Raw genomic sequence first — 25,382 nt, 5'->3', positions numbered from 1 at the left:
TTTCTTTCTCCCTCTTCCTTCTGTTCTCTTTCATTCCCTTTTTTCTCTTCCTTTCTTCCTTCTTATGTTTATTTCTTTCCTCTTCTCTTTCTCTCCCTTTATTCCTTTGTTTATTTCTTCCTTTCTTTCCTCCTTTCCTTTTCCTCTTTATTCCTTCCTTTCTTTCCACCTTTTCTCTCTTTATTTCTTTGTTTATTTATTCCTTTCTTTCCTCCTTTCCTCTTTCCCTTTATTCCTTTGTTTATTCTTCCTTTATTTCCTCCCTTTCTCTTAACTCTCCCTTAATTCCTATGTTCCTTCCTCCCCCACCCTCTCTCTCTCTCTCTCTCTCTCTCTCTCTCTCTCTCTCTCTCAAAGATGGTGTATTCTTGTATTAATTCTTTATTCCAATGCCTCATACATCATACAATACACATCTCAGCCACTGGGGGGAGGGTATAGGGGTCCACTAGGGGAAGGAGGGAGGGGGGACAAGGCATTACCCAGTTGTATTATTCTTGGTGAGGATGTAGGTGTGTGTGTGTGTGTGTGTGTGTGTGTGTGTGTATAATTTTTCTTTTTTTCTATTTCTTCCTCCTCCTATTCCTTCTCCTTTCTTCATTTACTATTCTTCCTCTTCCTATTTATCATTTATTTGTGTAGGCTATGTGTATGTATGTGTGTGTTCGTGCCAAATCTATCTCTATCTATATCACCCAAACTAACCAGAAACATATATACAAATAGGTGTGTAGGATTTTCAAAGGTAACATCGCTACTTTCACCTCTCGAGACAACTCTTTCCCAAAGGCCACAAGGAGGTTAGTCAAGTTCTCATGAGTGTGTGTTTTCACGTTCATGTCAATGCAGAAAGCCGTCAAACTACACTATGGGCTCCTCAAAAACTAAAGGCCTACCCATGGACATACTCACACACGCACACTCAACCTCCACAAAAGCCTTATCAAATGCGGGTGTAGGATATGTTTGAGAGTGTGGGTCTAGGCGTGGGTTTACTAGGAAAGTGCGTACCTATTTACTATACCAGCTGAACAAACTAGAAATATATAAATAGGGCTTCAATAGGGCCATATGACAGTATTTACTAGGAAGGTGAGCCTGCCAAATGTGTCTACTTACTGTATAGCTGAACAAACTAGAAATGTATATATAAATAGTAAGGCTTTAATAGCGCCATATGACATATTTTACTAGGAAAGGTGAGCCTGCCAAATGTGTCAGTTCACTTACTGTATAGCTGAACAAACTAGAAATGTGTATATATAAATAGGTATAAGGCTTTAATAACGCATGATATTTACTAGGAAGGTGAGCCTGCCAAATGTGTCAGTCTACTTACTGTATCAGCTGAACAAACTAGAAATATGTATATATAAATAGGTAAGCTTCAATAGCGCTGTATGACACAGTATTTACAATCAGTTATTATGTATTTTCTCTCTCTAAGTCCCAGGCCATATGGCATATTGAACAGGCACTGAATTCATCTTATCTTCCCTATTTTTCAGTATTTACAAATCAGTTATTATGTATTTTCTCTCTCTAAGTTCCAGGCCATGGCACATATTCAACAGGCAATTGAATTCGTCTCATCTTCCTATTTTTCAACCTAGTTCCTATTTTTCAGTATTTACAATTATTTATGTATTTTCCTCTCTCTAAGTTCCAGGCCATGGCACTTATTCAACAGGCACTGAATCTGTCTCATCTTCCCTATTTTCAGTATTTACAATCAGTTATGTATTTTCACTCTCTAAGTCCCAGCCATGGCACTTATTCAACAGGCACTGAATTCATCTTATCTTCCCTATTTTCAACCTAGTTCTATTTTTTCAACCTAGTCTGTTACTCTGGATCAACTCATTCAAGTACAGGCAGTGGGCTTTTTGTATCTTTTTTCTTTCTTGAGGAGCCTTGAGGGACTTTACTGCATTTCGCAATGTGTGGGACGAGGCCCTCAACCCCATTAGCGATGGAGAATACACTGGGGGAAGGGAGGGGGGAGGGGGGGACAAGGCATTACCCAGTTGTATTATGCATGGTTAGGATGTATGTGTGTGTGTGTGTGTGTGTGTGTGTGTGTGTGTATAATTTTTCTTTTTTTCTATTTCTTCCTCCTCCTATTACTTCTCCTTTCTTCATTTACTATTCTTCCTCTTCCTATTTATCATTTATTTGTGTAGGCTATGTGTATGTATGTGTGTGTTCGTGCCAAATCTATCTCTATCTATATCACCCAAACTAACCAGAAACATATATACAAATAGGTGTGTAGGTTTTCAAAGGCTAACATCGTCACTTTCACCTCTCGAGACAACTCTTTCCCAAGGCCACAAAGGAGGTTAGTCAAGTTCTCATGAGTGTGTGTTTTCACGTTCATGTCGTAGAAAGAAGCCTCGTCAAACTACCACTATGGGCTCCTCAAAAAACTAAAGGCCTACCCATGGACATACTCACACACGCACACTCAACCTCCACAAAAGCCTTATCAAATGCGGGTGTAGGATATGTTTGAGAGTGTGGGTCTAGGCGTGGGTTTACTAGGAAAGTGCGTACCTATTTACTATACCAGCTGAACAAACTAGAAATATATAAATAGGGCTTCAATAGGGCCATATGACAGTATTTACTAGGAAGGTGAGCCTGCCAAATGTGTCAGTCTACTTACTGTATAGCTGAACAAACTAGAAATGTGTATATATAAATAGGTAAGGCTTTAATAACGCCATATGACAGTATTTACTAGGAAGGTGAGCCTGCCAAATGTGTCAGTCTACTTACTGTATAGCTGAACAAACTAGAAATGTGTATATATAAATAGGTAAGGCTTTAATAACGCCATATGACAGTATTTACTAGGAAGGTGAGCCTGCCAAATGTGTCAGTCTACTTACTGTATCAGCTGAACAAACTAGAAATATGTATATATAAATAGGTAAGGCTTCAATAGCGCTGTATGACACAGTATTTACAATCAGTTATTATGTATTTTCTCTCTCTAAGTCCCAGGCCATGGCACATATTGAACAGGCACTGAATTCATCTTATCTTCCCTATTTTTCAGTATTTACAATCAGTTATTATGTATTTTCTCTCTAAGTTCCAGGCCATGGCACATATTCAACAGGCACTGAATTCGTCTCATCTTCCCTATTTTTCAACCTAGTTCCTATTTTTCAGTATTTACAATCAGTTATTATGTATTTTCACTCTCTCTAAGTTCCAGGCCATGGCACTTATTCAACAGGCACTGAATTCGTCTCATCTTCCCTATTTTTCAGTATTTACAATCAGTTATGTATTTTCACTCTCTCTAAGTCCCAGGCCATGGCACTTATTCAACAGGCACTGAATTCATCTTATCTTCCCTATTTTTCAACCTAGTTCCTATTTTTCAACCTAGTCTGTGCTACTCGATCAACTCATTCAAGTACAGGCAGTGGGCTTTTTTGTATCTTTTTCTTTCCCTTGAGGAGCCTTGAGGGACTTTACTGCCCAATAATGTGGACGAGGCCTCAACCCGGTAGCAGCGATGGGCCAAATTTTTGCCATGATATAAACCCCAAAAAAATAGATGATGCATAAACTGATCACAAATGCATTGATAAATATTATGAAACCGTTTGCTTGAGTGATGATTTTTTTCTCATTTTTCTCGCTTAGAGGGGCCTTTAAGAAACATGATCCCCGCAGCTACCGGGTTACAGAGGACAGCACCACACCAAACACTGTCCATTCATTACCTCCTTCACTACAGAGGGTGGCTATCGTGTGTTGTGTGTTTGGCTGTGAATATTAGAGCTAGAGGGTGGCTATCGTGTGTTATGTGTTTGGCTGTGAATGTTAGAGCTAGAGGGTGGCTATCGTGTGTTGTGTGTTTGGCTGTGAATATTAGAGCTAGAGGGTGGCTATCGTGTGTTGTGTGTTTGGCTGTGAATGTTAGAGCTAGAGGGTGGCTATCGTGTGTTGTGTGTTTGGCTGTGAATGTTAGAGCTAGAGGGTGGCTATCGTGTGTAGTGTGTTTGGCTGTCAATGTTAGAGCTAGAGGGTGGCTATCGTGTGTTGTGTGTTTGGCTGTGAATGTTAGAGCTATACATATGCAACCTTGATTTTTTTTATATAGAGTGTGCTTTGTGTGTGTAAAAACAATCTACATATTTTTTTCTATGTATTTTTTTGGTATATAAAGCAACATAAGTGTACTACATGCCTCCTGTCAAATTAATGCACATACGAACTTCATTTTTCTCCTTTATTTTTATACAGAATTAAGTGTGTGTGAGTATTGACCGATTCACAACCAACTCGTCAATCAATCAATCCATCAATCTATTTATCTAAACACCTTAACCTCCACAACCAATCAATCAATCAATCCATCAATCTATATCTAGACACCTTAACCTCCTTTCCATTTCCGTCTTTCTGCTTGCGGATAGACAAAGTACCAGAAAAATTATATCAAAGGAAACTCAGTACATTTGTGCATCGTAACAACTAAAAGTAGCAGCAGTAGTAGTAGTAGTAGTAATAGTAGTAGTAGTTAGCTAAAGAACAGTATGTATAATAATGTTTGTAATAGTAAATAAAGTCGGTTGTTAGACACAGGCATTGGCGAGGCTGGGGCCATTGAAAAAAATAGGTAGTAGTAGTAGTAGTAGTAGTAGTAGTAGTAGTAGTAGTAGTAGTAGTAATAATCATCATTAATTACTACAGTGCACACAATCAACCCAATTCTTAAAACTAACAATGATAATAATAAATAAATGAATAAAGAGTCACCACACATACCAACACCCATTCACAATAATAATAATGATGATAATAATAATAATAATAATAATACACACATAGTCCTATACATACATACATTGCTCTCTTAACCTACACACCAAATAGCTTCCAATTCATTCATTCTCTCTCTCTCTCTCTCTCTCTCTCTCTAACACAACACATTACCATATCATACAGAGTCAAGGCCTGTAACCTCCAACACTTCAGTCTCCCATTAAAACAATACATTCAATTGAGTTTTCTTTTTTCTCCCTCCGTGGTCTGTCTGCCTCTGGTCGTGTGGGTTCCCAGAGAGCAAAAGAAAAGTCCGACAGAAAAGAATAGAATGAGACGAAAAGAAGGAAAGAGAGAAGGAGCACCACAGATGAAGAGAGGAAAAAGAAGGAAAGTTACGATTGAAAATGAAAAAAGAGAAAGAACATAGAGAAAAGGAAGATGGGAACAGGGAAGAAAAGAGGACAACCACACTCATTTTTTGTCCAATTTTCAGCTTCAGATAATAATAGCCAACAGACCTTCATTATATCTGTTACAACTGGTAATAATAATGATAATAGAAACTCTTGGGTATGCTTCAAACAGGAACACTCTCTAATAATAATAATAATGAGGGAAAACTAATCTTGCACCTGACAACGGCAGAGTCAAATCTGGAACGCTTCTATAACTCTAAAAGGAAATATCTATACAGCCTTAGAGATATCTGTCACTCTTAGGGCGAGAATCAATAAGAGATATAGTTACATGCAGGTAATAACACACATGAAAATAATAATAAATAGGTAGGTAAATACATGTAGGGCCGTTTTAAAAGTCGAATCGGAGAAGTTTCGGGTCCGTATTAAAAGTTGAATCCGAGAAGTGTCGGGTCCCAACGGAGTTCTTCATCCCGAACGCTGTAAGGACACGAAACTTCTTGGATTGGACTTGTAGCACGGCCCTTACGCTGACCTCTCTAGGGACCCGAAACTTCTTGGATTGGACTTGTAGCATGGCCCTTACGCTGACCTCTCTAGGGACCCGAAACTTCTTGGATTGGACTTGTAGCATGGCCCTTACGCTAACCTCTCTAGGGACCCGAAACTTCTTGGATTGGACTTGTAGCACGGCCCTTACGCTGACCTCTCTAGGGACCCGAAACTTCTTGGATTCGACTAGTAATACAGCCCATAGAATACAGGCTGGTAAATGTCGCAAGGGAAGAAATAGAAGCTGGTGAAAAAATGTCCGGGGAAAAAACTAATTACAATCAAGGGAGGAAAGGAAAAAACGTGCCCAGGAAAGGAAAAAACGTGCCCAAGAAAAAATTGCAAATGTCAGGTTTTTTTAAGCTTAGAATATTTAGCAAAGGGAAGCAAATCACACACACTTCAAGTAAATATCTGAAGAGGAAAAGGGCAAAAAGTGACATAATTAAACAGAATTGTCCTATACTAAAAAAAAAAAAATCTTACAAGGAAGGAAAAGATACAAGTCACTTACAATTAATACAGAAGAATAACTATAATAATACCAATAAGAGTAATAATAATAATGGGGAACCTGATGTGTAAATGTGTGTGCGTGTGTGTGTGTGTGAGTGCCAACCCTCTCTGTCTGGTGTGTTCGTGTGAGTGCCAACCCTCTCTGTCTTGTGTGTGAGTGCCAACCCTCTCTGTCTGGTGTGTTCGTGTGAGTGCCAACCCTCTCTGTCTTGTGTGTGAGTGCCGACCCTCTCTGTCTGGTGTGTGTGTGTGGTTGCCAACACTCTGTCTCTCTATATCTGAACAAACTAGAAATGAAAATATAAGTGTGTGTATGTGAGTGTGTTTGAAAATTGAGAGGAGAGTGAGTGAGGGACATAGGAAGAGGGAGGTAAAGGGACATGGGAGAAGGGGAAAGGGAGAGGGAGAGAGGAGATGGGGTAAAGGGCATAGGGAGAGGGAAGATAGGCCAAGGGGAAGGGGCATAGGGAGAGGAAGGTAGAAGGGACATGGGAGAGGGGAGATGGGCCAAGGGAAGGGACATGGGAGAGGCCAAGAGTAAGGGACATAGGGAAAGGGGGGGCAATAGGCATGGGGACACTAGAGGGCCATGTTCCGCCCCTCAATGCTGATGGTCACGGCTCGCCTGGCCTTGGACATGCGCTTCTTCTCCTGGAACATGCGCATCTGCTTTTCCAGCCGACTCATCTCCTTCTTCGACCCCTGTGGAGGAGATGAGAGGTGAGGAGGAGGAGGAGATGTGAGGTAAGTAAGGAAATGAAATAAAGGAAGATAAGGACATAACAGAGGAGTAGAAATGAGAAGTGAGATGAGAGGTAAAGGAGCGGAAGGAGATGAAATAAAGGAAGAGAATGAATGGGGTGGAGAGGACATGATAAAGGAGAGATGAGAAGTAAGGTGAGGAGGAGATGAAATAGGAGAAGATAAGAGGTGTGACGGAGACAACAAAAGATATGGAGAGACAAGAAAAGAGATTGGAGAGACAAGATGAGAGACGAGATGAAGAGGTGATAAAGGAGAGATGAGAAGTAAGGTGAGGAGATGAAATAGGAGAAGATAAGAGGTGTGACAGAGACATGAAAAGAGATTGGAGAGAAGACAGGATGAGAGACGAGATGAGATGAGATAGAGAAGTTGAGATAAAGGAGACAAAAAGTGATAAGGTCAAACTCACTTCACACACACTCTCAAACTGACCTCACCTTCACCTCACACTTAACATACATGGATGCACTTACCACATACCTCACCTCACACTTCACCCTTCAAACTCACTTCATACTCACCCTGCTCAGGCCCGCCTCACACTCACTCACACTTCACACCATGGAGGTAGAATTGGTGGAGTCGACATCGGCCCAATTAAGTGAATCTGCCCGGGCTGTCATTTTTACGGCCGGGTGTCAGGTGTTGTCAGGTCAGGCTCACTCTTAACCCGGTAGCAGCGACGGGCCAAATTTGTGGCTTTACCGTGTACCAGCGACGGGCCACATTTTTGCCATGATATAAACCCCCCAAAATAGATGATGCATAAACTGATCACAAATGTGTTGATATATATTATGAAATGGTTTGCGTGAGTGATGATTTTTTTCTCATTTTTCTCGCTTAGAGGGACCATTAAGAAGCATGATCCCGGGTTCGGCCAGGCTCGCCCACCCCCATCTTTTGGCCGTAAATTTGACAGTTCGTCGGCTTCACCTCAATGAATGGGATTAGCGGGCCGTGTCAACTCCATCAATTGTACCTCCATGCTTCACACACACACACACACACTCATCCTCACTTCACACTCTTCATGCTCACCCCTCACTCCCTCACACCTCCCCTCTCATCCCTCACACTCACCCTGCTCAGGTCAACCTCACTCTGCCACTTGGGTCGATTCACGTAATCCTTGACCGAGGGAAGTGGGACACGCGCTCGGTAGCACCACCCAGGGTCACCTGGTCTCAGCGGCTTCCTGCGGGGACAGGTGTAAGGCTCGTTAACTTGTCTCACCTCTACCTGGGCTCTAGAACACTCAGGCAGTAATAAAGACATAGGCAAGAATTGGTTCAGCTTTAGAGGGCTGGATGAGTGGAAGGGCTTGGCTGCTTGTATAGTCTCATTAGTAAGGAAGCATATATGAATTTTCTGAGTCAAGATCTATAGTGACTGGGGTTTTGTTAGGTTAGGTTTAGGGTATCTTCAAAGACATGATAGCCAGCACCTTATGGTATAAAACAGCAAAGAATGACCTCACTTTGTTGTATAGAAAGTCTCATTGGTAAGGACGCATACATGAATTTTCTGAGTCAAAATGTATAGTGACTGTTTGGAGTTTTGTTAGATTAAGTTTAGGGTATCTTCAAACACATGATAGCCAGCACCTTATGGTATAAATCAATAAAGAATGACCTCACTTTGTTGTAAAGAAAGTCTCATTAGTAAGGAGGCATATATGAATTTTCTGAGTCAAGATCTATAGTGACTGTTTGGGGTTTAAGGTATCTTCAAACACATGATAGCCAGCACCTTATGGTATAAATTAACAAAGAATGACCTCACTTTGTTGTATAGAAAGTCTCATTAGTAAGGAAGCATACATGAATTTTCTGAGTCAAAACCTATAGTGACTGTTTGGAGTTTTGCTAGGTTGGGTTAGGTTAACAGGAGGGCAGCAAAAGTCTCAATAGGCATCACTTAATCAATCCTGCCTGCACCACCACCGGGCTCAGGGATACTCACTAACATCCCGGGAATACTACAACCCTAGTTACACACACACACGCAAACACACATACCCGGACTCGTCAAACTGCATGTCCTCCTTCCTGGTGATTCCTGAAGTCTGGTGAAGCTCAAGGTCCCGCTGAAGCCTCTCCTCGCGACTCAGGCCTGGGGGGAAAAGAGGAGGAGGAAGGGTGAGTCAAAACCTTCCTTCCTTGCCCTGTTATTATCTCTTGGCCTTTTATGTGTTTGTGTTAATGATACTGGGTTTATTTTCCTTCCTTTCTTGCACTGTTTACTCTCCCTTCTCCTTAACCTTTGTATCTCTTCTTCTTCTTCTTTTCACTTGGGGGGCTTCGAGGTGCACTGGTTAGCACACTCAGCTCACAACCGAGAGAGCCTGGGTTTGATTCCCGGGCAGAGTGGAAAAATTTAGGCGGCTTTTCTGATACCCTACGCCCCTGTCCACCCAGCAGCGAATGGGTACCAGGTATTAATCAGGGGTTGTGTCCCGTCTCCTGGGATCTGTTCCCTTCTATAATTCCTTCTTCTGTCTCTCTCCGGCATATGACCACAGATGTTGCGCCGCCTAAACAAAACTTTCCAAACTTTCCTCTCAAACGTTTATCTCTCTCATGTCTCGTCTCCAAATCTCACCTCATCACACTTATGGTTAAATTTGGTAATAGTTTCAGCATGTATTATCCCCTTCTCTAATCTCTAAGTCATTCCAGGGTTCAATGCATGTATGAGAAAAGCTGTGTATCCCCCTCCCCCATCCCCACACTCACTCTTAAAGTCGTCGGACACGTTGAAGATCGGCCGTGACCACATGGAGATCAGACGTCCACAGCGGTCCTTGTTCATCTTCAGTTCCTTGGGGTGTTTGTAGAGGTACATGATAGCCTTGCCGATGCCTGAGGTTTTCAGCATGTCCTGGGAGAGCGGCGGCAGCTGTGGGGGGGAAGGGGAAGGGTCAAGGGGTCGTTAGAGGTTAGGAAAGGTAGTTTTTTAATTTTTTATTGATGAGACAGGACAGAGAAAGAGATGAGAAAGAAAAACAAGGAGAAAGGGAGACAAATAAGACTCACAGCAACAGAGGAGAAAGAAGTACAAGGGAGAGAGAGAACGAAAGGGAGAGAGACAAAGGAGTGAAAAAAAAAAAAAAAAAAAAAAAAAAAAAAAAAAAAACAGAAAGGAAAAGAAAAGAAAGAAAATATGAGAAAAGTACAAGGGAGAGAAAGAGAGGGAGATAGAGCGGAACAAAGAAGTAAGAAAGAAAGAGAAAACCGAAACAAAACGAGAACGGAAAAACAAATAAAAAAACATCAATAGGAAAACCGAGACAAAACAACAACGAAAAAACAAATACTAAAAAAAAAAAACAATGTCGTCCCCCATCACCCCATACCTCAATCAGCCACTTAATGACGGCCTCCCTGATCTTGGCGGCCGGCAGGGAGCGATCGGGCATGGGGGCGAGCCAGTCGGTGAGGGCGGAGAGGATGTTGGCGTCCAGGAAGCCTTCGATGAGGTTGTGCTTGTTAATCTGGCTCATAGCGAGTTCCAGCATGGCGATCTTTTTGGTGGCCGGCTGCTGCTTCTCGTTCAACATCCGGTCGTCCTCTGCAGCTTGACGCATCTGCGGGGAAGGGGTTCGGTTAGGTTAGGTAAGGTTAAGGGTGGGTTCGGTTAGGTTAGGTTAGGTGAAGGGTGGGTTAAGTTACGGGTAGGTTAAGGGTGGTTTGGGTTACGATAAGTTAAGGGTGGGTTATTAAGGGTGGGTTAAGTTACAGGTAGGTTAAGGGTGGTTTGGGTTAAGATAGGTTAAGGGTGGGTTAGGTTAAGGGTAGGTTAAGGGAGGGTTAGGTTAAGGGTAGGTTAGGTAAAGGGGGGTTTGGGTTATGAGAGGTTAAAGGTAGGTTAAGGGAGGGTTAGGTTAGGTTAAGGGAGGGTTAGGTTAGAGTCTCCCTTCTCTAGTCAATCTCTTCTCTTAACCCTCTCGTTGCTAAATCCTTGCAGTGAGGACTAGCGTAACTGGCTGGTGGTGCTAAATCCTCGCTGCGAGTTCCAGTTGCACTTAAATTTCCCGTGTATGAGAGTGTTCCAACAATATTTCTTCACCATATCAGCCCAGCGTGAATAATCTACGGACAAGTAACTGGTGGATGTTGTTGTCCAATATAGCGGCATTTTTGCATAGCTTCACCTATCACCTGACTGATTCTTCGACCAAATAGTTGTAAATTTTGCAGTTGGCAATACTACCTTGCCAGCAGTACATGAAGAGATCTCAGCAGTTGCCTCAATATGGCTGACCATCGTACACGCATTGACGTAAGTGTTCACAGGCAACACCCCCTGACCGTGCCTATACGTTCACAGGAGAGGCATACATAACTAAATGCTATACATCTGGGCCTCCTCTTTCCAATGGTGGTTTTGGTTTTTAGCTGTGATGCATAGTTTTTGAGGACTGGCCTGCCCGAATGCGCCAGGGGGGATAGTCCGTACCTCATGCGCAATGATTGGGTTAATCTCTACAATGGCATCAATTTACCTTCCCTCCTTTTCTCCTCTCCTTCCGCCCCTCTTCTTCCTCATCACACACCTTCATAATGATAATAGCCTACTCTCCCTCTTATCAATCACTCACTCTAACTCTGACCTCTCTCCTCTTCTTCCCCATCACTCACCTTCATGACGATAATAGCAATGCGTTCCTCATTCTCTACCTCTTCTTAACCACCCCTCCCCTCTTCATACTCTCCCTCTCCCTCTCTCCCTTCATCGTCCCCCCCTCACCTTTTTGACGATGATGGCGATGTGCTCCTCGTTGTCGTTGATGATGTCTACGTTGTTCTTGCGACGCCTCATCTTGCCGCCTTCCTCCTTCTTCTTTGCCATCATCATGTCGAAGTCGTTGACGTAGTAAGACTCATCGCGGTTCTGGGCCTGCTGGCGGATGGCCTCGTCGTCGCTGTCGGAGAGCTGCGGGAGGGCCTGGCGAGGGAGGGAGGGAAAGGATGGATGAGTGAGAATGAAATGATGATGACGAGGAGAGAAAGCTTTTCGGAAACTAAAACCAAAAATTCTTCGCAGGAATAACAAAACACAAAGAAAAGGGGAGGAGGAGGAAATAAGAGACTAAATATGGAGAGATGGAAGTGGAAGAGAATAAATAAAGTGTAGCAGTAGGCAGAAAATAAGCAGGAAGAAATAAAAGAGAGAGAAAGAGAACGAGACAGAGAGAGGAAGGAGAACAAAACCAAAGATGAGAAGAATGAAAACACACACACATGAACACACACACATGAACACTCACCTTGTTCTCCCCCTCGCCGCCTGCCTCGTCCCCTGCCGTCCCTGGTGTGGGGCTCCCTGGCGGCGGTGCCTCGGCCTCAGACTCCGCCCCGCTGCCCTTACGGTTCTTGGCGCGCTGGAAAGGAAGGAGGAGTCAGGGGGTGGTGTGCGTTTTTTCACCTCATTATTGTAGTTTCCCTGATGGATATATACACCACATGTGCCATAGGGGTTGAGGAAAGGTGTCTCCAGCTACCATAAGTGTAAGAGGGGCCACCTTTACCCTTTACATTCACAGTAGGGGCACAGAAATGGTCTCTGACACGCCATTATCAAGACTGGAGGTAAGCTTTTGCAGTTGTTGTGAGAATGAGAGAATGATAGATGGGGAAGGAAGGAAGGAGGGAGGAAGAAAGACATGAGTGTGAGAAGGGCCACCTTAACCGTTCATGTCCACAGTAGGGGCACAGAAATGGTCCCTGACACACCATTATCATCAAGAGTGGAGGTAAGCTTTTGTTATTGCTGGGAGAATGAGAGAATGGGGAAGGAAGGAAGGAGGGAGGAAGAAAGACATGAGTGTGAGCAGGGCCACTATCACCCTTCATGTCCACAGTATGGGTACAGAAATGGTCCCTGACACGCCATTATCAAGAGTGGAGGTAAACTTTTGTTATTGCTGGGAGAATGAGGGAATGGGGAAGGAAGGAAGGAAGGAAGGAGGGAGGAAAAAGACATGAGTGTGAGCAGGGCCACTGTCACTCTTCATGTCCACAGTAGGGGTACAGAAATGGTCCCTGACACACCTTTATCAAGAGAGGAGGTAAACTTTTGTAATTTTTGTGAGAATGAGGGAATGATAGATGGGGAAGCAAGGAAGGAGGAAGAAAGGACAAGTAAACTACTGACACACACACACACACACACACACACAGAGTTACAAACCAACACTTAACGACCCTTAATGCACACACACAAGGAAGGAAGGAGGAAGAAAGGACCATTTGGCTCATTGGTATGCTGCCCCGACTTGTACTCAGAATGCCCAGGTTGGATTCCCGGCACAGAGGAGGAGGAAAAGGAAGGAAGAAATAAGAAAGAGAACAGAGGGAGAAATGTAAGTGGAAAATAAAGAATAAAAATAAGTAGTAGTAGTTTTAGAAAGAGGAGGAGAAGAAGGAAGGAAAAAAGAGAGTAGGAAGAGAATAAGAACACACAAGCAGGAAAAAGGAAGGAAGGAATAAGAAGGAGAACAGAGGAAGAAATGTAAGTGGAAAATGAAGAATAAAAAAAGCATAGCAGCAGTATTAGAAAGAGGAGTAAGAGGAAGGAAAAAAGATAGTGTAGGAAAAGAAGAACACACACACACACACACACACACACACACACACACACACACACACACACACACACACACGAACACATTACAAAATCAAGACCACATCAGGAAATCCTTTAACCATCATCCTACCCCTCCTCCTCCTCCTCCTCTCTCTCCCTTCCCCCTTCCACACCTCTGGGCCGCTGTCGCTGTCACTCCCACTCAGCATGGCCTTCTTCTTCCTCTTCCCTGGCGGCTTCTTGTGACGCGGTGCTTCATCCTCGGAGTCACTCACGCGCCCTGACCCACTGCCGCTGCCACTGACACTAACGCGCTTCTTCCTCTTGACCTGGGCGGGGGAAGGTAAGGTAAGGTAAGACACGACATATATAAATAGGAAGATAAACACTTGATATAAACACAATGAATATATCTTTGTCATCCCTGCTACACCACCACCAACCTCCCCCTCCTTCCCTCACCTCTGCTCCCTCCTACACCCCCACCACCAGGAATGAGAAAGAGAAGGAAGAATATAGAGAAGGAGAGAGATGTAAGATAGGGGATAAGAAAGTGTAGTAATTAAATTCTTCTTTATCTACCTTTTATCACAAGTTTCTGCTAGTTCTTCATTTTCTCCCTCCTCCGATGATTAACTGCAATTTTATGTTGGTTTATTTTATTTCTTCTTCGTTCATTATAGTTGTAGTAGGAAGCGAAGGAGGAGGAAGGAGGGAGGAGAATGAAACAGAGGAGAAAGGAAGAGAAAAAAAAATGAAGGATTGCATAAGAAAAAAATTAACACACACCATAATTGCCTCCACTGAATCTCCCACACTCCCTCTTCCATCATCTTTCTTCTCTCCCTCCCTCCCTTCCTTCTGTTCTTTCATGATCTTTTTTTCTCTCCCTTCTGTTCTCTTTCATTCCCTTTTTCTCTCCCCCTCCCTTCCTTGCATCTGTTCTTTCAATATTTTTTTTTTCTCTCTTCCTTCTGTTCTCTTTTCTTTTTTTCATTCCTTTTTTTCTCTTCCTCCCTTCCTCCTCCACCACCACCACCACTCACCTTCTTGCGGCTAACGACATCCGAGTCCGAGCCGCCCGAGTCCGAGAGCACCTTGCGCTTGTTCGGTGACCCGCCCCTCGACCCAGACCCAGACCGTGACCCAGACTTTGACCTGGATCTTGACCTTGACCTGCTGATGGCACCTCTGGATCTGCATAAGGGTGAGAATGATTTATTTTTGTTGTTGTTGTTGTTGTTGATGTTTGCATGGTTTTATTTTTTTAGTCTCAGTTTTAATGTTAAGTTTCATATTTGTTGTCCAGTTTGTTTAAATGTTTGGTTTTGTAGCAGAAAAAGTTGTTATGAAGAAGGACGAAGGAGATGAAAAAGAAGAAAGAGAAGATAAAAAAAGGAAACTAAAATGAAAAGAGAAAGTTGGTAAAGGAGAAGAGTTAATGAAGATAAAGAAGAAAAGGAAGAAAAAAATGACAATAAAAGCAGTTGAAGTTGTTATAAAGAAGGACGAAGAAGATGAAAAAGAAGAAAGAGAAGATAAAAAAAGAAGAAAAAATGTGAACTAAAAAGAAAAGAGAAAATCGGTAAAGGAAATAAGTAAATGAAGATAAAGAAGAAAAGCAAGAAAGAGAAAATGAAAAAGAAGAAAAAGATAAGGGAGAAAAAAAAAATGAAAATTGAAAAAAAAAAAACAGGATTAAAAAGAAAAATAGAAGTAGTAATATTTGTAGCGGTAAGAAAGAAAAGAAAAGAAAACTGGAAGAAGAAAAAAGGAAAGTAATTAAGAGAAGAGAAAATGGAAAAGGAGGAAAAGTATAGAAGGACAAGTAAAGAAAGTCAGTCATAGATGTAACAAAAGAAAAAGAAAAAGTTGTTAATAGTAAGAAAAAGAAAAGAAAACTTGAAAAAAAGGAAAGTAATTATGAGAACGGAAAATGGAAAAGGAGGAAAAGTGGCAATAGTAGAAATAGTTGCAGATGTAAAAAAGAAAAGTATTAAGTATTAAGAAAAAGAAAACTTGAAAAAAAGAAAAAAAGGAAAGTAATTATGAGAACGGAAAATGGAAAAGGAGGAAAAATAGCATAGTAGAAATAGTTGTAGATGTAAAAAAGAAAAGTATTAAGAAAAAGAAAAGAAGAAAAGGAAAGCAATTAAGAAAACAAAAAATGGAAAAGGAGGAAAAATAGCATAGTAGAAATAGTTGTAGATGTAAAAAAGAAAAGTATTAAGTATTAAGAAAAAGAAAAGAAGAAAAGGAAAGCAATTAAGAGAACAGAAAATGGAAAAGGAGGAAAAATAGCATAGTAGAAATAGTTGTAGATGTAAAAAAGAAAAGTATTAAGAAAAAGAAAAGAAGAAAAGGAAAGCAATCAAGAGAACAAAAAATGGAAAAGGAGGAAAAATAGCATAGTAGAAATAGTTGTAGATGTAAAAAAGAAAAGTATTAAGTATTAAGAAAAAGAAAAGGAAAGCAATTAAAAGAACAAAAAATGGAAAAGGAGGAAAAATAGCATAGTAGAAATAGTTGTAGGTGTAAAAAAGAAAAGTATTAAGAAAAAGAAAAGAAGAAAAGGAAAGCAATCAAGAGAACAAAAAATGGAAAAGGAGGAAAAATAGCATAGTAGAAATAGTTGTAGGTGTAAAAAAGAAAAGTATTAAGAAAAGAAGAAAAGGAAAGCAATCAAGAGAACAAAAAATGGAAAAGGAGGAAAAATAGCATAGTAGAAATAGTTGTAGATGTAAAAAAGAAAAGTATTAAGAAAAAGAAAAGAAGAAAAGGAAAGCAATTAAGAGAACAGAAAATGGAAAAGGAGGAAAAGTGGCAGTAGTAGAAATAGTTGTAGATGTAAAAAAGAAAAGTATTAAGTATTAAGAAAAAGAAAAGGAAAGCAATCAAGAGAACAGAAAATGGAAAAGGAGGAAAAGTAGCATAGTAGAAATAGTTGTAGATGTAAAAAATAAAAGTATTAAGTATTAAGAAAAAGAAAAGAAGAAAAGGAAAGCAATCAAGAGAACAAAAAATGGAAAAGGAGGAAAAGTAGCATAGTAGAAATAGTTGTAGATGTAAAAAAGAAAAGTATTAAGTATTAAGAAAAAGAAAAGAAGAAAAGGAAAGCAATTAAGAGAACAGAAAATGGAAAAGGAGGAAAAGTAGCATAGTAGAAATAGTTGTAATGTAAAAAAAGTAAAGTATTAAGAAAAAGAAAAGAAGAAAAGGAAAGCAATTAAGAGAACAGAAAATGGAAAAGGAGGAAAAGTGGCAGTAGTAGAAATAGTTGTAGATGTAAAAAAGAAAAGTATTAAGTATTAAGAAAAAGAAAAGGAAAGCAATCAAGAGAACAGAAAATGGAAAAGGAGGAAAAGTAGCATAGTAGAAATAGTTGTAGATGTAAAAAAGAAAAGTATTAAGTATTAAGAAAAAGAAAAGAAGAAAAGGAAAGCAATCAAGAGAACAGAAAATGGAAAAGGAGGAAAAGTAGCATAGTAGAAATAGTTGTAGATGTAAAAAAGAAAAGTATTAAGTATTAAGAAAAAGAAAAGAAAAGGAAAGCAATTAAAAGAACAAAAAATGGAAAAGGAGGAGAAATAACTTAGTAGAAATAGTTGTAATGTAAAAAAGAAAAGTATTAGTATTAAGAAAAAGAAAAGAAGAAAAGGAAAGCAATCAAGAGAACAAAAAATGGAAAAGGAGGAAAAGTGGCAGTAGTAGAAATAGTCGCTGTAAAAAAAAGAAAAAAAAAAAAATTAACAGGTAGTAATTCAAATCAACTCACCTGGCTGGGCTTCCTGACCCACTCCTCGAGGCACCAGAGCGGCTCCCCGACCTTGACCTTGACCCAGACTTGGACCTTGACCTTGATTTCGATCTTGACCTCGACCTTGAACTCCCTGATCCAGACCGCGAACCTGATCTTGACCTTGATCGTGACCCAGATTTTGACCTCGACCTCGACCTTGATTTTGACCTGGATCTTGACCTTGAACCTGATTTCGACCTTGAGCCTGATTTTGACCTGGATCTTGACCTTGACCCGGACTTTGACCTAGAACGCGATCTTGACCCGGATTTTGATCTTGACCGTGAGCGTGACCCGGACTTAGATCTTGACCTGGAACGCGAGCCAGATTTTGACCTCGATCTTGACCTTGATCCGGACTTTGACCTCGACCGCGACCTTGACCCGGATTTTGAGCGTGACCTTGAACGGGACCCAGACTTTGACCTCGACCCGGATTTCGAGCGCGACCTTGAACGTGACCCGGATTTCGACCTGGCGGGGCTTTGGGCGGGGGAGGCCGGGGGGGATGACCTAGGGCTACCCCCCCCTGCCTTGGCCCCCCCCTCCCCCTCTGAGTCTGATGCCCCGAAAACCTCACTGGCAACCTTCTTCCCCTCGTCGCCTTCCTCCATTGGGGCGGGGGAGGAGGGGGGGTCCACTGGGGGTGAGGAGGGGGGGTCTATGCCAGGGGAGGAGGGGGGGCCGCCACTCCCCTTCCCCTCGTCGTCCTCCTCCTCCCTCTTCCCTCCGTCGTTCTCCTCGTCACTGTCCATCACTGAGCGCCGTTCCTCCACTTCACTGTCACTGCCCGCGCCTGACCTGAGAGGAGAAGGGGGGGGGTGTTAAGGGGTGATGGTGTTAGTAGTAATAGTAGTAACAGCAGTAGTAGTGGTAGTAGTAATAGTAGTAGTGGTAGTAGTAGTGACCTGCCTCCTTTGATGTGAATAAAAAGGAAATAAATAACAAATACAAGATAATAGATATACTTTTTACTCAAATATATGATAACTTGATAAGTAAAAAATAACAATAGCAAATATCATTTTGTCATTACTTAAACATCATTATATTTGTTTATTTCATCTTTAATCTTAAAAACAAACAAACAAAAAAAAAAAAAATACACTCATTACCCAAAATATAAATAAAAAAATAACAATAGTAATATCATTCAGTCATTACTTTATCATTATTTTACTATTTACTTTTCATTGTTACCCCCTGAAAAAAAAAATCATTAGTTACCCAAAATATAAATAAAAAATAAAATAGCAACATTTCTTTATCATTACTAACTTTTTTTATTTATTACCATTAACCCCCAAAATTAAAATTAACTATAATAAAATAAATAAAAATAATATAAATAAACTCACTACACAAAACATAAACAATAACAACAATAACAATAATAATAATAATAATAATAATAATAATAATAATAATAATAACCTCTCTTTCGGCCACCTCTTTATATTCTCTTTGTGAGCAGTGAGTAGCGGGTTTTTTTATTTTTTTATTATTGTTTACTTTTTTTGTGTGCCCTTGAACTGTCTCCTTTGTTGTAAAAAAGAAAAAAAAAGTAATATCATTCTATCATTACTTATTATTTTATTTTTCTATTTATTTTGTCGTTTACCAAAAATAAGAGTAAAAAATAAAAACCGCGTCTCGGCACCCACCTCCGCCCGGCCTCGTCGTCACTAGCGTTGGCGGCGCTGCTGACGCTGGACCGCCTGGAGGTGCGGGAGGCTCGGGAGGCCCTGGAGGAGGTGCGGGACTGGCGGGAGGAGGCGCGCGAGGTCTTGGAGGCAGCAGACATGGCGGAAGCTGCCGAGGCCACGGACTTCATGGATTCATTGTCGGAGTCCTGGGCGGCGGAAGGGCTGGACCGCCCATCATCCTCTAGGGGTGTGGGGGGGAGGGGATGAAGGGGGTTGTTGTTAGTGAGGTGGTGATTCTTTTTGTGTTTTTCTTATTTGATTGTCAACCTAACAATTTTTTTCTTTTTATTTAATTGTCAACGAAACTAAATTTTTCATTATTTTATTTCATCATCAAGCTCTTTTTTTATTTTTCTTATCTTATCATGAACCTAGTTAGCCTTTTATGTTTTTCTTGTTTGATTGTCACCCTAACAATTTTTTTCTTTATTTTCTTATTTGTCAACGAAACAAAAATTTTCATTATTTTATTTCATCATTAAGCTATTTTTTTATTTTTCTTATCTTATCATCAACCTAATTAACCTTTTATGTTTTTCTTATTTTCTCGTCAACCTGACTAATGATTTTCTTATTTTCCCATCAACCCAACTAAACTTTTATGATTTTCTTATTTCGTCATCAACCTAAATAAGTTTCAATGATTTTCCTATTTCATAATCAACCTAACTAAATTATGTTATTCCTATTTTATCATCAACTTACCCAAATTTTTATGTTTTCTTATTTGGTCAACCTAACTAAACTCTAACTAAACCCAACTAAATTACAAGAACATACGGGGCAGTATTGATAAACACTTCGTCGGGCAAGTACACACATTTGACATATCTTCCGTAGCGGGCTTTTTTTTTCACATTTCTTACCTTTTTTTATGCCCTTGACCTGACTCCTCTGCTGTATAAAAAATAAATAAATAAATAAAAAGTTGTGGGCATTTCCAGTAATAGTTTTATGACCCTGCTGGTACTCTGACCCTTCCTCTGTACCTTGAACCTTTAGAAACACTCATTAGAATCCAACTGATCCCCTCTTTGACTTTTAGGAATAGTTGATGTGACAAGCGAAAGTGTCTTATTGTACCAACCAAGGAGTCTGCAAGTGTTCAACAGACCAATAGCAGGTTGTTAGTTTGCTGTCTGGTATTTTATGTTTTTCTAATTTTACCGTCAACCTAACTGAATTATACGAACACAAGAATAAGGAATCTACGAGAGGACAAAGATCAGTAGGACGGTCGTTAGCTTAAATGAATCATATTGTGTTTGCTGTCCTATTTCATCATCGAGTGACCTATGATATGTCAAATGCATGTTTCCTGTTTTTAACTATGTGTTTTTTTTCCTCTTTTGTCATTAACCTAAATCAAAACATGTCAAAAGTGTGTTTCTCGTATTTAAATTATGTGTGTTTTCCTCTTTCATCATTGACCAAATTATATTATATCAAGGGTGTGTTCCTATCTCCTCTCCTATTTTGACCCAGAAATAGGGTGCTCGGGTCTGCTAAACAATCCCTATTATATTATATCAAGTGTACTGTATCTCCTCTCCTATTTTGACCCAGAAATAGGGTGCTCGGGTCTGCTAATCAATCCCTATTATATTATATCAAGTGTACTGTATCTCCTCTCCTATTTTGACCCAGAAATAGGATGCTCGGGTCTGCAAAACAATTCTAATTATATCATATCGTGTACTGTATCTCCTTCTCTATTTTGACCCAGAAATAGGGCGCTCGGGTCTGCTAAACAATCCCCGTCGACAATATGCAGCCAAAACTATACTCTACCAGCTTTGTCTCTTGTAATAGTAATAATAATAATAATAATAATAATAATAATAATAATAATAATAATAATAATAATAGTAGTAGCAGTAGTAGTAATAGTAGCAGCAAGTAACGGGCTTTTTTTTTTTTTTTTTTTTTTTTTTGGTGCCCTTGTGCTGTAAAAAAGAACAGCATGAAGAATCCAACAAAAGATCAACCACTGGAGAGGTGGGTGTAATTCTTGAGTAATTTATGTCTCAGACCTTGTTTTGATTTCCACACCCTTTCCTGTGGTTTTCCTGGAGACTTACAAGGTTAGTAAATGACGTATGACAAACAACGAGCATCTGATGAAGTAAGAAATGAGGACGGCACATTAATAAAACTAATCTTAAAAAGTCCCTCAATCCTGCTCTAATTTAGGCCTACAGGGTTACGGGGAAGCAGTCTTTTTTGTTTTGTTTTTTGTTTTTCTTTACATCCCTCTTTGGATTCTTTTTAGGAGCAGCGAGTAGCGGGCTTTTTTTTTTATTAATGTTTACTTTTTTGTGCCCTTGAGCTGTCTCCTTTGCTGTAAAAAAAAAAAAAAAAAAAAAATCCCTGCCTATTGCACCGGTAGGCTTTCTTCATGGGCCAGATGGTCGGCTCAAGCCCGTCGTGGCGTAGGCAATTTTTTATAGTGGCGCCAGTTATGGTTTGGCTCATGCTGCCCCCCGGAACTATTCTTGATTTGGTTTCTTCTAGAGTCCGGGTTGATGGAGGTCTTCTGGACAGCATGTGGGTAGTCTTAGGCCACTCGGCGGTGACTGAAAAATCCCAGGTGGTAGTGTGGGGATTCGAACCGACGTTGTCCATGGCGCTGTGAATGTGAGCCCAGCACACTAACCACTCAGCCACCGCCTATCCATTATACTTTCCTCGGAGCACATAGGCACCTCACAGGGTAGAACTCCAGAAGTACACCCTCAAAATGGACACGGCCACTTCACATTTTTATAAACTAACAGAATACCGCTATAAACGAACCTATCTTAACGAACCCCACTGCAACCTAACCTAACTTAGCCTATTGCCATAAATTATTAACCTATCTCTGTAGAATAGTTACATATCACCCATTGGAAAGCTATTCAAATCTAATAAGAGAAGGATATTAATACTTTAGCGCTAACCGAAACATAACGAAGTGACTATGATAAAGCCGAGATTCTTTAAATGACACCAGTAACCTTCCTTCCTGGTAAGAAATCCTGGTAAGAAGAAGCATGACTAAGTGACTATGATAAAGCCGAGATTCTTTAAATGACACCAGTAACCTTCCTTCCTGGTAAGAAATCCTGGTAAGAAGAAACATGACTAAGCAACTATGATAAAGCCGAGATTCTTAACATGACACCAATAACGTTCCTTCCTGGTAAGAAATCCTGGTAAGAAGAAACATGATTAAGTGACTATGATAAAGCCGAGATTCTTTAAATGACACCAGTAACCTTCCTTCCTGGTAAGAAATCCTGGTAAGAAGAAACATGACTAAGCAACTATGATAAAGTCGAGATTCTTTAAATGACACCAGTAACCTTCCTTCCTGGTAAGAAATCCTGGTAAGAAGAAACATGGCTAAGCGACTATGATAAAGCCGAGATTCTTAAAATGACACCAGTAACGTTCCTTCCTGGTAAGAAATCCTTGTAAGAAACATGATTAAGTGACTATGATAAAGTCGAGATTCTTAAAATGACACCAGTAACCTTCGAGAAAGCACGGAAGACTCGCTAATTCACTAAACATTTATTTATTTATTCTTTTTCTTTACGTCGTGGCCTATGGCACCAGTAGGCTTCTTCCCGGCGGGGCCTGATGGTCGGCCCACCCCATTCTGGCGCAGGTGTGTTTATAGTGGGGCATCGAGGATAATATTTGGGGTTAACATCATTATTATATCATTGACGGCCCTGCGGAGTGCTTAGCTACCATCGGAACAGGGCCTGAAACCTCATCAACGGCAAACAGTGAACCCTTTCCTCGGAGCACACAGGCACCTCTTAAGAAAAAACTCCAGAAGTACACCCAATTCGAGATGGGAGCGGCGAAAGAAGGAAGAAAGGAAAAAAGAAGAAAACCAGGGAAGGGAGATAAAAAGGAAGAGGAAGGGAAGGAAAAAAGAAGAAAGGGGGAGAGAAAGAAGGAAGAGAAGAAAGGAAAAGAAGGAAAAATAGAAGAAAACCAGGGAAGGGAGATAAAAAGGAAGAGGAAGGGAAGAAAAAAAGAAGAAAGGGGAGAGAAAGAAGGAAAAGAAAGGAAATGAAGGAAAAAAGAAGACAACCAGGGAAGGGAGATAAAAAGGAAGAGGAAGGGAAGAAAAAAAGGAGGGGGAGAGAAAGAAGGAAGAGAAGAAAGGAAAAGAAGGAAAAAAAGAAGAAAACCAGGGAAGGGAGATAAAAAGGAAGAGGAAGGGAAGAAAAAAAGAAGAAAGGGGAGAGAAAGAAGGAAAAGAAAGGAAATGAAGGAAAAAAAGAAGAAAACCAGGGAAGGAAGAAGAAAAAGGAAGATGAAGGGAAGAAAAAAGAAGAAAGGGGGAGAGAAGGAAGAGAAGGAGAGAAGGAAAAAAAAGAAAAACAGGGAAGGAAGAAGAAAAAGGAAGAGGAAGGGAAGAAAAAAAGAAGAAAGGGGGAGAGAAGGAAGAGAAGGAGAGAAGGAAAAAAAGAAAAAACAGAGAAGGAAGAAGAAAAAGGAAGAGGAAGGGAAGAAAAAAAGAAGAAAGGGGGAGAGAAGGAAGAGGAGAAGGAAAAAAAGAAAAAAACAGAGAAGGAAGAAGAAAAAGGAAGAGGAAGGGAAGAAAAAAGAAGAAGAAAGGCAGAGAAAGGAGAAGAATAGGATAAAGGAGAAAATAAAAAAAACAAAAAAACAAAACACAAACACACGCACGCACACACACAACCTCCCTTCCCTCCCTCAATCCCTTCCTTTATCCCACTTATCTCCCTCTCCACCCTCTTTACCACCCCTTTGCTGCTTACCTGACTCCATTACAGGCGTGTGGGCAGGTCAGCAGGTCAGCAAGCAGGTCAGAAGGCGGGTCAGCAGGCGGCACATGTAAACAAGACGTGCTGATGATGATGATGATGCTCTTGCTCTTGCTGTACAGTAGGTAGGTAGGTGGAATGTAAAGGCATTGGTGGTTTTTTTTGGGTTTTTTTGGGTTTGTTTGGGTGTTGTTTTCTTATTTGGTGTTTTATTTGAGTTTTTGGATCTGTTTTCTGTTTTATTTTGAAGGTTTTTGTAATGTTTGGTTAGGGCTTGAGTGTCCAATTCTTTCGTGTTTTTCTGTTTTATTGGTGTTTTGAGGGCTGGTTTATGCTTTTGTGTGTTTTATGTTTTATTTGAGTGTTCGCATCGTTGGTTTTCTCTTTATTCTGATGTAATTTTGACGGTTTGGTTTTATACAGTTGGTCCCTCTCGGTGTCTCTTCCTTATTTTCATCTTTATTTCGGTCCTGCGTGTGTTATGTCACCAGCTCCTGCACTGGAGAGTACTGTCAGGCGTGCACGTCCTCCTGTACGCCTCCCGTGCCGCCTCACAGCACCTCCTGGGCCGCCTCCGTCACCGCAGCGTCACCACCACTCACGAATTAATGAATGGCGCGGGGACAAACGCGTCCCTGGGGGCGGATTCTGAAACGAAGTTGATTGATTGATTGATTGATAGTTTATTGTTGCAGGTAAACAACAAGGGAGAAGGGAGGAACATGCCATCCCAACCCCCAGGCAGGACAGAGTGTGATTATACAACTATTAATACATGTGTAGGGAGCACCATGAAATTAAAAAGATAGTTACGGCGTCGTATCTGCTTCAAGGCGGTGTCACACTAGCACTTTTTCCGTCGATTAATGCGATTTCCGTCGATTTTTCATCGTTCCGCATGAACTTATCGCATGAATTTGTCAGACGATCAGGATCGTTTCCGCCTGCAAATTTCCGCCTTTGTTTACATTTCCAAGACCAAGACCGAGACTTTCCGCGTGGCTTCAACCTGTCTCAAACGCTCTCCTGCAGTGACAGCCTTCCTCATCCTGGTGTCACTTCTGGCAATGAGAGGTGTCACTAACTCCAGAAGTCTGTGGTACTGGCTTTTGTCCAACCTGATCCAATTCTTCAGAGTCTCATGATCCTCTAAACTCAGCTCTTTTAACAGCCTGTGGTACACACTTTCTCTTTCCCGACGAGCCAACCATGAGCGCATCCATGCATGCTTTTTGGCTTGTTTAGCTCGTCTAAGTCTCACAATACACAGTATTAGGTTCAGAGCAGCGTATCTTTGCCGCAGCGTGGACTCCATGTTTGTTTACATTCCTTGGTCTGTGCCGACGGAAAGTTTCAGACGAAACACAGTTTGTGTGTGACAGGCCGCAGCCAAGATATCGACGATTTTCAGAAAAACGAAGGAAAAAGTTGACGGAAAAAGTGCTAGTGT

The 25,382-nt window shown here is 40.9% G+C and overlaps 1 protein-coding gene and 1 long non-coding RNA gene across 8 annotated transcripts; one reads left to right on the top strand and one right to left on the bottom strand.

Annotated features, from left to right (window-relative positions):
* Window positions 1-525: 525 nt before the first annotated feature.
* LOC126993526 (uncharacterized) lies at window positions 526-2,466 on the top strand. Its single transcript, XR_007747887.1, has 2 exons — window positions 526-726; window positions 2,268-2,466. It is a non-coding gene; the product is annotated as an uncharacterized LOC126993526 (long non-coding RNA).
* A 1,010-nt stretch (window positions 2,467-3,476) lies between these two features.
* On the bottom strand, window positions 3,477-24,062 carry LOC126993525 (protein IWS1 homolog). 7 transcript variants are annotated; one of them, XR_007747884.1, is made up of 13 exons: window positions 23,927-24,062; window positions 19,098-19,320; window positions 17,410-18,234; window positions 14,681-14,831; window positions 13,808-13,963; window positions 12,316-12,429; window positions 11,796-11,993; window positions 10,402-10,632; window positions 9,782-9,944; window positions 9,065-9,158; window positions 8,127-8,241; window positions 5,803-6,980; window positions 3,477-5,745 (listed from the first exon to the last, which is right to left on the bottom strand). XR_007747884.1 is itself a non-coding variant. In XM_050852669.1 (12 exons), exons 1-12 carry the CDS (start codon window positions 23,934-23,936, stop codon window positions 6,858-6,860), a joined length of 2,403 nt encoding a protein of 800 aa, XP_050708626.1. In that variant the 5' UTR covers window positions 23,937-24,062; the 3' UTR covers window positions 3,477-6,857. The 7 variants fall into 7 exon arrangements, 1 of the variants encoding a protein (XP_050708626.1); XR_007747881.1 differs by having other exon boundaries at window positions 3,477-5,802; window positions 5,860-6,980; XR_007747882.1 differs by having other exon boundaries at window positions 5,860-6,980.
* Window positions 24,063-25,382: the final 1,320 nt, after the last annotated feature.

This window comes from Eriocheir sinensis, unplaced genomic scaffold (genome assembly GCF_024679095.1).
Source record: "Eriocheir sinensis breed Jianghai 21 unplaced genomic scaffold, ASM2467909v1 Scaffold628, whole genome shotgun sequence".
In the NCBI taxonomy this organism is placed as follows: domain Eukaryota; kingdom Metazoa; phylum Arthropoda; class Malacostraca; order Decapoda; family Varunidae; genus Eriocheir; species Eriocheir sinensis.
The sequence above is the reverse complement of the archived record's forward strand: the minus strand, read 5'-3'. Positions and strand labels throughout refer to the sequence as shown.